At 41.1% G+C, this 17,332-nt stretch overlaps 1 protein-coding gene across 2 annotated transcripts in view; it reads right to left on the reverse strand.

The window, feature by feature from the left end:
• Positions 1 to 10: 10 nt before the first annotated feature.
• The window catches only part of RALGAPA2 (Ral GTPase activating protein catalytic alpha subunit 2), a 375,043-nt gene continuing 357,721 nt past the window's right edge, over positions 11 to 17,332 (reverse strand). For both annotated transcript variants that reach the window (XM_025201970.1, XM_025201964.1), the window contains 2 exons: positions 8,736 to 8,775; positions 11 to 4,186 (listed from right to left, as the gene is read on the reverse strand). In XM_025201970.1, the coding sequence (XP_025057755.1) occupies positions 8,771 to 8,775 (5 nt within the window). In that variant the 3' untranslated portion in view covers positions 11 to 4,186; positions 8,736 to 8,770. The remainder of the gene's footprint in view (positions 4,187 to 8,735; positions 8,776 to 17,332) is intronic.

The raw sequence follows: 17,332 nt of genomic DNA on the forward strand, positions 1-17,332 counted from the left end.
TCAGCTGGTTTTGGACTGGCAGGGACTGCACAGGAGGCCATTTGAGCCCTGGTGCAGTCCATCGGGCCACATGTTCACTCTAAGACACAACTGAAACCAGCCACAAAATTATTATACCTTTTTTACGTAATAATTTTGTGACTGGTTTTACTTTTTGTTGTGCAATTAGCTGCTTAAATGCTTGGCCAGGTTACACTTTAAGATATGATAAACTGGTCAATCGCATCTTCAGTGTAACACCTGCTCGGGGGGTAGGTAAGCAAAAGAGAACTGGAATGAGGAGAAGTTTCAAGAAAAGAATAACAGAGTCTGGCCGAAAGACACTGAAAAGTACCTCCCATCTTTCTGATTTCATCAAGAAGTCCCTTCTCCTCAGAGCTTTACAAAATATTGTAGATGCTGCTATTATTGTCATGATTGTTCATCCAATAGTCACTGCATGGAAGGCTTAAGTGAAGCACTCCCCATGCCTTCAAGCACTGAAGATGTGCTGGAGATTTCTTTTCAGTAGTGAAATTAATCTATTTGTAACAATAAAAACTCTAGGAAAGCCTACAGAGTTATGGCTACTGTTACAACAAACAGCAATTGCCTCAAGATGAAGTCTTATTTTGTTTAACTATGCTAAATCGAATCTGCATTGGGCAAGCATGTTGTTGGGTAGCCAACGAGTTTTCAATAACAGAAGTACAAATCATATCCTACTCATCAAAAACAAGCTGCTTCATTAAAGCATAGCATAGTCTGAACAACAAGGGCCTGGTCATCCCATCAGGTGACTTTAATGGGAACTGTGTGCAGGGTGACAGAATAGGATAAGAAAAGGATTTTATATTCCTCAGGAAGGGAGAACCTCTCCTCCCATGGCTTATTGTACACCTACATGTCAGCTGCATTCTCTGTTACACCTAGATTACATGAACACCAAATCAGCCCAAATTAAGTTGTTTTACCCAAAGACACCCCAAAACTGCACTTCATCATGAAAGTCTCTACTCAAATTTGCCCAGTGATTTCCATGAAATTTACGCTCACTTACACCAACTCTGAATTTTGCCCAGTATTTCTTTTTTTAGACAGAATATAGCTGCTTAAAAGTGGTGCGAACAACTAACACTATAGAATATATCCTCATCCGATGCAGTTAAGTCTGCATTTATTATTTGGATAACAAGAAATAAAGTCTAGTGCCAGTGTCAGCATCCCTGTTTCACCCTGGCAGTTAAATAAAAGATCAGAGAGAAGCTGTTTGCACCTGAGAGACATTTTCTTTATGTTCTGTATATTTTTATAAAAAATTATGCTGTGAATCGGTTTACTGGTTTCTGAGGCATTAAGGAAAAAATATGTTTATTGCTTTATGTTACAAAACTCCACTAGGACTTCGACAATTCATTTTTTTGATATGTTTAGTACCAAGGAAATAATTTTGTATCTGAACTTTCATTCTTTTTATTAGAGATGTGCGTATGCTTAGAAGGAAAGTTTCCACGTTATTCAGAAAAATGCCCTTTGAACTATTTCAGCCAGCTTATATTTGACATTTTATTGGATAACTAAGAATAGCCATGTTCTCCTACCCAACAATCATTGCTATGAGAACACATTTTATAATGCAATACACAACTTTTCTAATTGACTTTATAGACACACTATCAGGAAGAAGCAAAAACCATAGTTTAAAGCAGAAAGTGAAATGAAAACCAGACATTTTAGCGATTTAACAGTGCTCTGTCCCAGCAGGCATTTACTGCATTTACCTGTGAATTGTAAATGCCAGCTCACGTGGACAGCATACTAACATTATGAGTAATAATTTCTACTTTCTAGTTTGGATAATGAATGGGTCCAATTACAAAATTTATCCTTATCCTGATAAACGGGCTACTGCTAGAACCAAATAAACTAATACATAAACCCAATAACAAAATGCCAAACTATAACTTAATAGTACTGTAAATATTTATCAAATAGTATTCCATATTCACAGAGAATTAATGCAGATCACTCTTGACATGAAAGTAGATAGACATTCACTTAACCTATACAGAGAAACTGAGTGCAACAAAAAATATCTGCCCAATGGTGCAGTTAGCTTCACATAAAAGTCCCCTTCAGTTGAGATAAATCACATTAGGTTTAAATGGGCTAAAGAACATCATGAACATAAATTCAACAAATAGAAACAACGTCAACTAGACCTGAGGAGGATTAGGAAGGTTACAGGTGTGAGATCTGAAACTCCAGCAGCAAAGGTACCACCAACACTAACATCCAAGATTCAAAGACCAAAGGCTAAGGTGATTTTAGCTGTCTGACAATTGCCTCTTTCTCCCTTAGTGTCCAACCGTCCTGTAAAAGGCTAGGAAATTCACTGCTGGAACTTCACTGCTCCAGACCCTGTTGTTCTCAGGTATTGCAGCATTTACATGGGTGATTGATCTCTGCTTGCAGGCTGCTGCAAGATGAAGACAAAATTCGAGGACAGAATTTCTATCATCAATTTTAATTTTCTCACTTGTATTAAGTGTTCAAAGTGGTTACAGTTCTTGCCTTTTATTTCCTTTACTTTTGTGGTAAAGTTACATTTTTTAAAGTACAAAAGGTTTCCCTTAGCCTTTCAACCCCAGTACTTACTGAGATCGCAACAAGTTGGTTTTGTGTTTAAAATATTTGCATATCGTGCTGATCAGTAAAAGAAAACAATGTCATGTGCCCTTGAAAGCTTTCAAGTTTATTATACTTAGGTCTGATTAGGGGTACTTCATTTAGCAGATTACTGTCCTGCTGGTGCAACAGGTCAATGTGGCTACCTAAGATGTGTACTGGCTCCTAGTTATGCAAGCCTGGGTCACACAAAATTAATACTAATGTGCAATATCTGCTTTTCTAAATGAAATAATTTGGTCATTTTTATTTTTTACCTAGACTGAAAAAGTGATTAAAATCTATGATGCATCAATCACATGCAGCATTCCATATGACAAAATAACTCCAAATCCAAGCATAGTCCTAACAGGATTTCAATCATGAAATAACCAGAGAGATATAAACTAAGTGGCTGGAGCTGAACTGGACATGTTAACAACTAACCTGCATTACACTGTGTGGCTATTTGACAATAGATGCTGAGACCATCAGACTGCAGACCTTTAAATATAGCAACACTGGCATGTGGCGATCATAGCAGGAATACTGAGAAAATGCAAGGGGTCTTAATTCCATTTCCTGGTATGCTGCGTTGAGACACAAGCCTGCAAGGCCTGGAGCATCCTTGATTTCAAGCCTTTATAAGATACATGAGAATATGCCCTCCTGTATAGCATGGCAAGATTAAGCAAAGTGCTTTTAATCCAGGGCATGGTGTTTTATGCAACTGGCAATAGCTTTCTAGATTGCAGGTAAATTACTTAGCAACACTCATTTGATACTTATGCATTTTTAGCTACATGCACAAAAACTGCATTGAGTGAGCAGTCCAAAACAGAACAGCAATGGGCACTTGAAGACATTGATAAGCACCCAGGTTGGTCACCCATACTTACAAAAAGAAAAGCATCCATCAGATGGTAAATCAAATTAAACTTGCTTTCCATTTAGACAACATTTGTTAATATATAAACAAGGGTTAACTGGAATGTTTAAAATCAAGACATGGAAAGTATATTAACTGGTTCTAACACTTGGAATGTCTCTCTGTGACATTAAAATTTGCACTTACCAAAACTCAGGGAAAATGCGTGAGTTATCTCATACCACTTAAAATGCCACACACACTGAACGCCCCACATTTGTCTGAGTCATTTTTATGACAGCAAAAATCAAGTGAAATGCATGATGGGTAATTCAAGTGAAAGCTGTCCATCAATAATTTAAGATTTGAAACATTAGAGAATTGTAATTTTATAGCAAAAATACTTCATTGTGTGCTTACCCAAAGTTACAAGTTCTAGTGATATAGTAAATATTTTAATATATTTCAAGAATTTTGCTTTAAGTTCCCTTGACTGGACTTCCACTTCCAAAGTGCATTAGTTTGAAGATTTGCTGAGAGCACTAGCGGAGCGACGAAGTTTCCCAGAGACTTTGTTTTTCGTGGCACGTGGTAGCGTTGGAGAGGTCTGCTCTGCTAATTCTATCCCTATGCTTACAGTGAGGTCAGCACTTGCACTTGTGGTGAGACAGCCTGAAAAAGAAAGTAGGTGGAGAAAACGTGTCTTAGAACAAAAGGGGTCTGCATGTGTTCACATCAACAGAAATGCTTCATAGGATGCAAAATGGACACCGCCATTCATCCTAGGTGCAGCTACACTGCATTTAACGGAGTTGTACACAAATGAAGTTGGCCCTCAGCTGTAAGGAGACTGTGCTGCCAGTATGTGGTAAGGAGTCTGGATGTTGCCTGTTTCCAGAGAAAGTAAGGAAGGGCTCGGCTGTGCTGTGGACTAAGCACCCACGCAGGGGAGTAAGAAACTTCTTGACAGCCCCATACAAGCTACCCAGATCCTGAGGCCCAGTGGACAGGAGTAAGATGATACTGCAGGTACCAGCTACTTCCCCACCTTAGAAGGGTGGAGGGAATGGAGCAATTCAATCAATTCAGAGTACTTAATCTCTATTGTGGGGGTTGAAAATCAGCTTCCTTACAGTGAATATTTTTGATGAAATTATAATCTCTCTTAGCCCCTGATTAACAAAGGGGGAGGGTGGGAAAGTAGCAATTCCACTGGGAAGGCAGTAAATGAAATCTCCATCATTTCTGTTGTATTGAAAAACAGAGTTTAAGAACTTTATGCAAAGTTTGTCAAAATCCCCAATGGCTACAGTCTAGTCCACATGTATTTACACATTGTTGTTTTACACTAAGTTATAACTCAATTATTCCCCAAAGGGGATTATGACTCGAGGTCAGAACGCAATGCTTTGTCAGGAGAACAGATGAGGATACAGCTATTAAAATCAAAAGTAAATGAATAAAATTAAAGTGTGTGTGTATGCAACTCTTGTCTTTCCCCAATGCAATTATAATCATGCTCTGAGGAATACAAAAATGCATGCTGCAACACAGCACTGTTGTTGCTACTGTGGTTTTGACTTGTCCCAAGACAGTTCTAAGTGTGAATGCCATTTCATCAGCTCTCTCCTGGTACTGTATTTTTAAACAATGTTACAAGTTCTCCCTGTAAATCCTCAATATAAACATTTTTATTAGACATGGGACTGAAGCAGAGCTTCATATCCAAACACCTCCAAAACTCTTGAGGATGGAAGAGGAAGATTCAGAATCCAAAATCTAGATCAAAATTTTGGAGGTGTCTCTTACGTTTACAAATATTTGCAGGCCAGGCTCTTTGAGTAGATGTGATATCTTTTAGTAGACCAACAGAGTAGTTGGAAAAAAGTTCTTAGCAAGTTTTTGGGTCCAGTCACCCTTCTTCAGGTGCAGGAACTCTAAACTGGAGCTCATTTCACAGTGTGAACCCATTTCTGATTTAATACCCTGCTATATCTTCCAATTGCTCTGTTAATGGTTTTTGTGTCAAGATAATATTTTGTATAGTTACACAAGTATACCTCCTGAATGACCCAAAAAGGTTGCAGATACCACACACAAATGCCACGGTGGAAATGCAGATGTCTCTAGACCGGAGGCTAATAACCAACTAATTATACAACAGTGCAAGGAGGGGAAAATTTGTCTTAGACACAACTGGGTAGCCCTTAGGAAAACTGTTAGGAGATCTTTCATGTCCATAAGGCCCAGGCGGGACATCTGCTTGTATGGCCTTAATGGAAAGGCTTGCATGTGGTAACCTGCAAGGTAGTCAAATTTACCTTGGAAGGACAAATGACTAAATTGACTCTGCTGGGATTTCAACATGCCGCTCCAGTGATTTTAGGTATTTTAAATCTGATACTTAAGGATAACTAGTTTCCTTCTCCCCTCCCTGCTTGTAATGACCACAAAACTAATGGGCCAAATTCCCTTGTATATTATGGATGCTCTGTAAAACTTGGGAGAGGTAAAGGAGCTGTATGTGCAGCTTACAGGGTGCTCTGCATTGCTGGAACTGTGCAAAACAGGCGCTGCATACTAGTCAATCTAGCCCTATACATTTTTAAAGCTTTTTCATCTGAATCCTTTTGTTCTGAGGTACAACAGAAGGGGCACAGTCTAAAGATTACAGCTGGCATTCTAACCGTGGCCCTATGGCTATAATTCCTCGCTGAAGGCTGTAGGACATTTTACACAAAGTACATTTCTTAAAACTGTAACTTAGAAGTTGTCTTCTCACAAATCAACTCCATAAAAAAAAAAAATTAGCAACCAGCAGATTATCTGAGCAGGTTTGGAAATTCAGGACCACTGCTGTGCGCTAGCAGCCTGGATTTATCTTAGTACTTCTCAGAACCAAAGTCTGGAAATTCAACAGGATCCATCAGATGTGGTCAGCATCTTTGCTTATTTGCTTTCTACAAAGTTTAAAGCACAGGCCTCATGATGAGAGTCAGGCTTGTGATAGCTAAATCCAACTGTTTTAATGAATTCTCAGCATTATGTTAAAAAAAACAACAACTGAAATGATGGGTCAATTACTATTAATATTAAGCATTTATTGCTCATTTGAAAGCCAGTGAACAAACCTGATATTTGTATGTCAGACAATACCTTCTACTTACCAGTTTTACATTTTAGATCAACTGACTAACAAGGGGTGGGGGTGGGGAAGCAGCTCCAAAACAGTAAAAAAGAAGAAAAAAAAAAGTGATTTAATATGCAAAGGCATTTTCTGTGAAAAAAATGTGGAGCTGTTAGTTTGGGATTAAAAGTGGAAAATTGCTGTGTTTTCCCTAGGAAAGAAAGTGGGGGAGGGAGGTGCTGTGTTTTACATTCCAGCAGCTAAGCAGAATGGCAGATGGTCAAAATAATACAATTTTCGCCAAATGGGCAAGCTCAAGCAATATTCATGCAAGTACTTAACAATACAGCTCCGGCACATATGAAAAGCAGTGCAGTTCAAACAGGCAAGAGTGTGTAAGAAGGCACAGCCACACCTAAGCGCTCACAATCACCCACAGCATTCCATCAGCCGCAGAGTTTGTACATTCCATCAGTCACAACTTTCTTCTGGCAAGTCCTTAACTATGCAATCAACCTTGAAGCTCCCTCTAAACCATCTTGATTGATAGGGAGACAGCAGCTGCAGAGTGAGCAAGTAATAACCACAAAAGATAAAGGCTTTCATACAAATATTATAATTCTACTTGCAAGCTGTCTGGCACGAACTCTAATTACTTGGCCTTCTTCTTGTAATGGAAGCTTGGAACTTTATTCAGATAACATACTCCAGCCCACTTAACTATTCATCACTACAGGGAAAAGAAACGGGACAATACATACACATACATATGTAACCGTAAAATAAACAACCAGTTACTAGAAAGGTTACAATGCTTGGGAGCAATTTCAAGATTTCTGATGGGCACACACAGAGATTGATCTAAATCTGTACGTTATGTGACCTTTTTAGGGAATGAGTTATAACATTTATAAATCAATCATCAAAACAATAAGGAAGAGCTGGGTAATGTCTTACTTGCTAATGAATGTTAGCTGCTGGTGGAAAAAAATGGCTCTTTTGTCACAGGGAGTCTTTTGGCTTTCTAAAATACGCCATTCAAACATAGGCTAAGCCTGAAGTAATCATTTCACAGAATGGAAAAGAAGCAAAATAAATAAATAAATAAATAAATAAGGCAACGCAGGGGAGATGAGCTGATGTGGCTCTCAATAACCAGCCATCAAGCTGCTCAGCTTCTAGTTTGGCAAGTTATTATTTAAAGTCTCTTGCGTTGCATCCATCTGTGAACCGGGCCTCAAGGAGTTAATGTTGTGCTTCAAGTGCTCTGTGCCTAAGCCCAGCCTACCACTGAGTGTATCCAGCCAGCATGCTGCTGTCAGGCTGCTTCCTTCCATTCGATCAGCGCCTTGGAAATTGCCCAGACAAACAAGCAGAACCAAGGAGTCTGCAAAGGTCACACCTGGCGTGTGGCCGGCCGGCCTGCTCTCCGGGTCCTAAACCGCACCCCCAGTCTCCAGGTTCAGGGCACTCTGTGTTTCCCCTCCTTTGTTTCCTTTTCCTCCCCCAGCTGTTCCATTCAGAGGCCCAAGCTCAGCAATCTGCCCTCCCTAGAAAGGGAGGCCCTTATTAAGCTGAGCTAACTCAAAGGGCCAGCACAGCACGTGCCGCTCCTTATCGGCCCCATCTCAAGATCCTATTCCATGGTGCTTAGGCAACAAAAAAGTAAATGGACTTAACTCCCATTGGCTCCCCTGCAGCAATGCAGACAAAAGTGCAAGGCAACAAAGACATTTTCCACTATGGCAGGTGTTGGTGTCAGATTCCGCCTGAAGCAAACAGGAGCAGAAGAAAGAACAAGTATGTGCGCTTCTCAGACATGCAGGAGCAGGGAGGCACTAGCAGGGTAAAGCAGCATGGCTCTCAGTGCCACAACTGAGTCAGGTGGGCACAGGCAAAGCCACTTGCTTCCAGCACAGAGCTTGTAATCCATGTTTGGTAGAGTGAAAGAGGCTGGGGATGAAGGTGACAGGGACAGAAGTGCAAGACAGAGACCCCGAGACCAGGAGCTGTTTCAGTTTGATAGCAGCAACAGAAGAGAGATGGTTAGTAAATCTAGCAATGATGCCAGCCGTGCAGCCTGCAAACTCTTACCTTTCTCAATTACCGTACTGAGAGCTTTACATATTCTAATCTAAAGGGAAAGAACACAAAATCATATCAATACAGGAACAGCACACCCGCTGCTCTAGTGCGAGGCATATGCATGAGGCTTACACACACTACTCCTGTTCAGTGAAGCAGCAGCTAAACCAAGTGTTCAGTGAGTAACTTGAAGGCATCATTTGTCAATGGAAAACATGGATACTGTTTACAGCTTGCACTGGGACCATTTGGGAGTGAGAGGGATAAGTGTGTAAGCGCAGATCTATGTTTTTCTCCACAGCTGGTTGAAAAGAGTACAAAGGGGAAAATGTTGATGAATAACTAGACAAAGAAATAATTTCCTTCCAACTTTAGCAACTATAAGGACGTTACTATGAAATTATAGACATTGTGCTGTTCTAGAATTGCATTCATACATCCAATGTATTTAGGGGTTGTACAATTTTCAGCAGCTGTAAACTTTGAATCTTCAGGAAGACTTACACAGCAATTACCTAGAAGCTAAGAGAAAAATCACAAAGTGGATAATATATAAGTTTATGTATATGGGTTTTATAATACAGAAACCCTCTTGAGCCGGGGGAAAAAAACCCCATGTACAACTGCGTGCCTCTGTGCTCCCAACATTTCTACAATCTCGTGGACAAACAAAGTATTTGCATGAACAAATGATCTTTCAGACATCTCAGGCGTCATTTACATGTGCAAATACTTGGTGTGTGTACGATTATGGAATATATATTGTGCTACCGAACACACTTTTTGTCAATGGAGCTCAGGCTTTAAAGATGTTACATGTTGTCTAGAAGGGGATTACAATGTGCAGTTTGTCATTAAAAGGGAACTAAATTTCTCAAGAATGGTTTATGATTCATAAAAAGTTAAGGGGATGAAATCAATTTGAACTTTATAAAAACTATTAAAAAAAAAATCTCCTTTAAGGTTCTGGAAGAGGTCCCTTTAAACAGCAAAGAGATTCCCCCTCCTCTCCCACTAATAAAGAATTTTCTTCTCCTCCTGATAACTTCTAAGGCAGTTTCCAGCAGGGGAAGATGAGCAGTCCTGAAAGCAATGCCATTAAATATACTTAGTCCCATCCCTGTTCATCCCCCCCTCCATCTTTCTGTGTTTGTGTTACTGGCTGCCCCAGTAGCAGCTTTGCTGCTGCTATTGAAATAGCCACTTGTATTGCTGCAGAAGAACATATAATCAGAGCTCTCCTGGAGCAAGTGCATGAGGCTGATGTCAGGCCACCAACGAATGTGCCCGGAAGTACAACTCTTCACCAAAACATTAAAACAGACTAGACCCGCAAGCACGCCGAAGACACCAAGTAAACACCCTGTACAAGATTTTCTTTTAATCTCTCTCCACAACAGTAAATTTTAGGTATTATTTATAAACACGGAAAACATGCAATTTTTACTGGGAATGGAGTTTTCCACATCACAATGAGCTTTTTATAGTATCTACAGTTATATTTCACATGAGCGTGGTGTATATCAGCTTGGAGAGCTGGACAAGACACGCACATTCAGGCATTTGGTATTTTCAACTGTCACAAATTTTCCTGAAAATCCCAGTTTCAAGAATCATGTTATTAGGTAAAAAAATTCAACGTTCTGGTTAAAACGAAAAATCAAGCTCTCATTGCTGAGGAAAGCTAAAATGTGAACCCCAAAAAGCTCAACAATTGGACAATAATAATAACCACACTTTTTATTTTAAGCTTCATGCCTTTTAAGCCAATCTCTAGATTTTTTGGGGCTGGGGTTATCAATACAAGGAATTACTTCATTACTGTTCTATCTTAAGAGGAAGGTATCTAGAAAGCATACAAATAAAGCATGCTGCTGAAAGCGAGGATAGTCCAAGCCAAGCAAAATCTCTGTACAATTAAGAAAAAGCTCTGGGGTGTGCACTGCGCTTGGTAAACGGGTGTTATTTTACCCCTCAGAATCCCACAGACAGTAAAATTCACGGCCAACAAAATTTGGAGAATGGCAGGCGAACATATTCTGTGGAGATTCAAGCCTGATCAAGTGCCTAGGCAGCAAGCAACTCTTCATGCTCGTTTTAAAAAAATGGCTTCAAACCTCATGGAAAATTTTCAAAAGACACGCTGTGTAACAGATGCAGCAACACCTGCTTGAGTATGCGGAGAGCCTGAAACAACAGCTTCTTCATGTTCAGCGTTGCAAATTCTGAAACCTGCTGCTCTGGGGTCAGGCATGTCTGTCCTACACCACAGAGTGACCTGAAGTGGTGCTGGCCAGAGTCCTCCACAGACTCCTGAATAGGTAAGACTGAGTCCTCCTCCTCAGCGTGCCTCAACACATGGAGCAGTGATGTGAGGCAGCACTTGTTTTTACCCAAAGGAATGGCAATCAATGCCTCACCAGATAGCTTATTGGATAGCCCCTGCCCTATTACTCCAAGCCTGGCCGGGGACAGGATGCATTGCAATGAAAGATTTATTTAGGGATGATCCTGGGGTCCCTAATTGTCAAAGTTTGTCAACACCCACATTGACTTAACAGCTGCAGAAAATGTTTAGTTAGGTGCAATTCTCAATTAACACTTGAGTCTTGGTTTGAAACTTGACCACAACATTTTCTTTTCCTTCTCTTGTGCGATTCCAGCGATACAAGAATTTATCTTACATTAGTATCACTGGCTGATTTCTGTTAATGTTCTTTTCCCCAAATATTTTTATATGTACATATGCATATATACACTCATACACACACATCTATATGTACATCCATCTCTCTCTCTACATACATACATATATTTGTGTATATATAGTTGTGTGTGTATGTGTATATAGTTAGAGAGATAGATATGTAGATATACATGTTTATGTGTGGATACACACACACACACCAAACACATGCTTGAACTAAAATGTTATTCTGTCATTCTAGAGATCAATACCTAAACCCAAGTACAAACATGGTCACCGAGTAAGGAGTCCTCTAACATAATACACGTGGACTTCACCTATACCTCAACCCTTACTTGCTTGACATTGGAAATCTTAGTTTTAAAACATTAAATGCTAAAATAATTGAAAATATATTTCTTTAAAGACAGAGACAGGTTTTCCTGGTAAAGTGCAGCCATTCTCATGTATTCAAGTGTAGAAGGCAGCAAGGTTCATGCCCTATGGCATGGATATTATGTTCTGTACACTTGTCCTTTGTTGCTGAGGATGGTCAAAGTGAGGCTCTATTTGTGTCCAAGCAAGAAGAAAAAGAACCACTGCATCTCATATTTGCCCCTCTAGTCTCATCACTCCTCCTGGTCAGCTTCCTCTCCTTATCTGTCCAGTGTGGTATTTATATTGCTTCTTTTACTGCAGCATCCAAGTGCCTCACAATCCAAAGAACCTTGTCTCTCAATCTTCAGTGCACTTTTATCTTTTCAACAAGGTGGTGAAGAAGGAGAGGGCTGTTTTATTGGTGGGGAGTAAAGACAAGAGTGACAAAGTGACCTGGCTAAGGCCACCCAGAAAACGCACGGGACAGTGGGAAACTGAAGCTGGGCCAGCATGCAAATGGCTAGGCCAGGCTGCCTTATCTGTGTCCCTGCGAAGGCAGCCATCAGCAGGATGGCAGCTCACAAGGGTGTTCCAGGGATTCTCCAGGACAGGCTTTTTACCTCCCCTTCTACACAGTGAGGTTACCTTGCCATCAGGGATGTAATGAAATGGCTTTAACTCAAAACAATTCAAAACTCAAATGATCTAATAAAAAAAGGGCAGAGCTTGAAAATCCAATGTGGCCAAGGAAGTGGCATGCATATCTCAAACTCTGCCAGGAGTCACATAGATGGACACCCAACAAATACGACTCTTCTAGCACTTTTTTCCTTTCAGGTGTCTTGTGCCATTGCCTTCCTTCCTACATTACCTAGTTTTGCTGAACTTTCCAGGATCTTTTGACCTACATTACTCATCAGCAAACCAGACACCACCCCTCCCCACAAAGTAATGTCCTCTGGTGTCCCTGGAGGGGGAAAAGCTAGTCTGTCTCAGTAGCTTGGCCAAATAGTTCAGTTTTTTGTTTTGAAAAAAATACCTTTTAACAGCTCAATATCCCTTCCAAGATGCATCTGGAATGTAGCAGTCTCACATTATGACCCTTCAATTTAATTATCCAAATAAGTATCCCTTATTCCAAAGGATTTCTGGCTTAATGACCATGTTTTTACATATTAATTGTCCATGATGTAGATACTGATCTAAAGTTGGTACAGTTTCTACCTTCCATCTTGACTTAAAGGACAAGGCTCATAGAATTTTTATCTGCCCTTTACTATTACTTTCTAACTTGCATCACATACATATTGTTTACAGGATAATAGTAATTTGTCACAACCAGAAAGCAGTAATTTGTTAAAAAGTTGATACATGCAGTAATACATTTACCTAGGTTTAATTTGATTGTAGGACTGAAATAATGCAAAATGTACATATAAAAATAAAGTGTGCGTTATAAAAAATACAGGCTCATCTGAATATAGGGACTTCTGTGACAGTGAATCTGAGATCTGGCCTGCTTACAGCAGAAAGATTAAGGCTGGGCCTACTCTCCAAACTGCTGAGGGTGATACCTATTTGGATCTCTCTCAATTTAATATTTTTTTAAAGCAAGCACGTTACATTTTAGCTGTCATTTGGAGATTTATTTGTTAAAACACCTGAACTGAAACAAGGAAGAATATTCATGAAAATGCTGCATGTGAAGGAGTGATTTACCATTCACCACCCAAAACAGACAGCTCTAGTGCAGCATATTTCTTTTGGCCAGGAAAACATGGAAGCTGCCCCATTGGAAAATATACAGAGGACAAACAAAAAAAAATAATGAAAAAAGACAACCCTGCCTGCATCGGAGAGTCAAGCACAATAGGACTCAGCTTCCAGTTTTAGGGTGTTTATACATGTGCTCCATGAGTAGTGGTGGTGGGGGTGAAGGGCACTTTAATTAGAGTGGCTCTGAGAGCTGTTCTAATTAAAGTGCCCAGAACATCTCATGTATCAGCCTCCCTGTGCTTAAAAATGGTGGTGGGGGAGTTTTAACTAAAGCTCATCGAACAAGCTTTAGTTAAAGCGCTCCACTCCCATTTTTAAGCATGGGAGACACTGATACACTAATTACAGTGCATCGAAGCAGCCTTGCTGCTCATGTATATGCGCCAAAAGAGCCTAATGCAAAACTGACTGAAGTCAACTGGAATTTTTCCCTCAAGTTCAACTGGTTTTGAATCAAGCCCTTAATGAGTGGCTAGAGGAAGCCCTTAATGAGAGGTTACGGGACCTGAACCTGTTCAGCCTTCACAAGAGAAGGCTGAGGGGGGATCTGGTGACTGTCTATAAACTCACTAGGGGGGACCAGAAGGGTTTGGGGGAGACCTTGTTTCCCCTAGCGCCCCCCTGGATAACAAGGAATAACGGCCACAAGTTGTTGGAGAGTAGGTTTAGATTAGACATCCGTAGGAACTACTTCACAGTCAGGGCGGCTAGGATCTGGAACCGACTTCCAAGGGAAGTGGTGCTGGCTCCTACCCTGGGGATCTTTAAGAAGCGGCTCGATGCCTACCTGGCTGGGGTCACTTGAGCCCAGTTTTCCTCCTGCCCAGGCAGGGGGTCGGACCTGAAGATCTACAAAGTCTCTTCCGACCCTACTTCTATGATTCTATGAAGAAAAACCAAGACATCAGACACTAAGAGGAACTTGAAATGTTTGCAGGGAAAGGAAGTCAATTAATTTTAGACTTTGTCCTGAGAAAAGCCAGGCACCCCCTGAATTCCACTAAAGGCAAGAGGTAGGTACTCAAAACCCATCAAAACAGGCCCTGACTTTGACGTTCCAGAATTTAGCATGAACAGTAATTGAGGCTGTAAACAGATGTTGCCTTTGTCACGCCTGAACATTTTTTATCGTGGCACAAAATGTGTGTGAACAGACATCCTTTCCCCCTGTTGTGTCCTGAATGCCCCAAAATGTCTGTGTGACAGTTCCTGGTAACTGTCTGACATGCCCCGATGTGCAGGATGCCTGTTCGTGTCTGGTGCAATCACTGCATCTCCGGGCTGCCCACGCTTCCCAGCTGCCCTGGGCAGGAGATCCTGGGGCATGAGTTCCATGTTGCAGAGCAAGAGAACCCTGTGGCTCCCTTCCATGGGGCTCCCCAGGTTCGAGCCCCGCACCTGTGACCATTGTCCTGCAGGATGAGCCACTGAAGCCCTGGGAGCGGTAGGGGCCTGATCCTGTGGGACAACAGCCTCGGGTGATGACTGTATCTGCCAATCAATTGGATCAGCTGTGCCGGTACATATCCTAACACAGCTGATCCCACAACAATAACAACGCTTGTTTGCAGTCTGGGTGTCATGAAGCTAAAATTAAAACCGTTACAGCTTCAACCAGCCCTAAATTGCTTTAGCAATGGCTTGATAGCAAGCAGAGGTGCCACAAGACAAGGGAATTATATTCTCTCTCCAGTGATATTTCTCCTTTAAACAAGGCTATATAATATAATATTGAATTGAAACTTAAAATGCCAGACAGACCTGCCCACTTCTTGGTGTGGCGTCAGGCATTGGGAATAACACTATTACACCGGGGGGGGGGGAAGCTCATATGTGCCTGGCTGGCTGACATTTGTGAGCTAGGAAAGAAATTTTAAAGGGGCCATATTGCCTGAAGCCTTCTCGCTAGCTGACAGCTCAAGCAGCTGGAGCTGTCAGCCAGGAAGAAGAGAGAGGCCCATCAAGTTAATATTTCTTCCCATACAAACACTGATTGCCAGGGAGGAAGCCCTCCCCTGCCATTGTCTCTTCCAGAGATCATGGAAGCGAGAGTTCCCCATGAGCCAACCATCTACTAGGAAAAAAGAAAGAAAAAGACCAGACTGAAAGTCTGATTTCTGTCCTCATATCCTGTCTGCTGGAGCCACAAACGATAGTTATACCAGTCCAGGTGGGATATACTCCCTGCACCTAAGCAGCCCTTGTGGGACAAATACAAATTGCAAGTGGGCAGGAGGAACGCTTGCCTTGTCCTCCAAAAAAGCCCTGTAACTTCCAGCTATCCAATGTTTTATTTTCTTCCCTTTGTGCAGCAGGCTGACCTTTCCACATGATAGGTCAACCCTGCTTCATAGCCACAGTCTGCAGCCTTCTGGGCCTTGCAATTTTGCTGGAACAGATCTGTAAGAGCAAACAGGCCAAATTCTCAACTGGAAATCAGCATCAATACATTAAAATCTGTGAAGCCATGCCAAATTATACTGAGTGACAACATCTGAGAATCTGGCCCTTGTTATTCACGGCAGCTTTCTGACACTTATTTAATGGTAGAACATTTCTGTTCCTCGCAGGGACCGTTAGAATTTTACTACTTCACGACAGCATTTCTCTTCCCTTAAAAATATGCGAACCATCATACTGCCAACATATGCAATATTAAACACTTTAAAAGTGTTAAGGGGCTGATTAAAAGCCACAAAACTAGGTGAATGGTGGGTTCAGGGTGGGATCACTTTCTTCCACAATCCATTATACATACCTATCGGTGGAGTCACAGAACTTGGGAGGCTTTTTTATATATAACAAGAGCATTGAAATAAGGATGGCATGGCTGCCTGAAAGAAAGCCTTAGTTAAGGGGATGGAAGCGAAAAAGGAGAAATGACTTTGCCCATGTGACCATGGTAGGTATTCATGTCTGAATGAGATTTCTTCATTTCTATCCAGCTGATCCTTGGTTCTTCAGTGAGGTTATAATTCTCGTTATGATATCAGTCTGTTGTAATTGAAATGACCCATCTTACAAAGTCACCATTATGAAACTGGAAGATGGACCTGAGTTGCTGTGATATGTTGTTTGAACACAGTGATTCCACATTTACTAAAATGGGGTAAATTATGAGAGATTTGGAATGGGTTTATGTTTATGAATTTATTTGAAGGGTTTCCCTAGGTTGAACATGTTAATTTTGCTCCGTTCTGGAAAATGGATTTCAGAAAGTTGTTTCAATACTCTTTGCTAAATCAGCTTGTTCCACAAATCTACTGAAAGAAAAGTTTGGTACCTCCTCATCGTCAGCTACCAGCCCACTCTGGCTGGCCTGCTGTGAACTTTCAGAGCAGATATTATGAAATACTCCCTGCCTGCTCGGGGGTTACCAAGCACCTGGAAACTAGACAAAGTTTAATTGTACTCAGACTCCAAACTGGATGGACTTACTGAGGTAAATGCTACTTCCTTGAGTTACAGCATGAAGCATCATAAGCGTGAAAGCTGTATCAAGGGAGCTCTGACATGCACGAGATAATGGTATGTTGAAGGAATGGCTGGAATGCTACGAGGTCACTCTGCGGATTCCCTTTCTGTCTAGAAGGCAGTTATATTACGAAGAGATGAACTCCAATCCACGTAGCAGTAACTAAATGGGAAATGGTTTGCTCTTCCCAGAGACCAGGAAACAAAAGAAAGAGGGAACCTATGACCCTAAGCAACTTGTAGGCAAAATTTCAGGACCCTAATAACATCCAGGGAATATGAAACTCTTTCC

The sequence above is a fragment of the Alligator sinensis genome, unplaced genomic scaffold (assembly GCF_000455745.1).
Source record: "Alligator sinensis unplaced genomic scaffold, ASM45574v1 scaffold140_1, whole genome shotgun sequence".
In the NCBI taxonomy this organism is placed as follows: domain Eukaryota; kingdom Metazoa; phylum Chordata; order Crocodylia; family Alligatoridae; genus Alligator; species Alligator sinensis.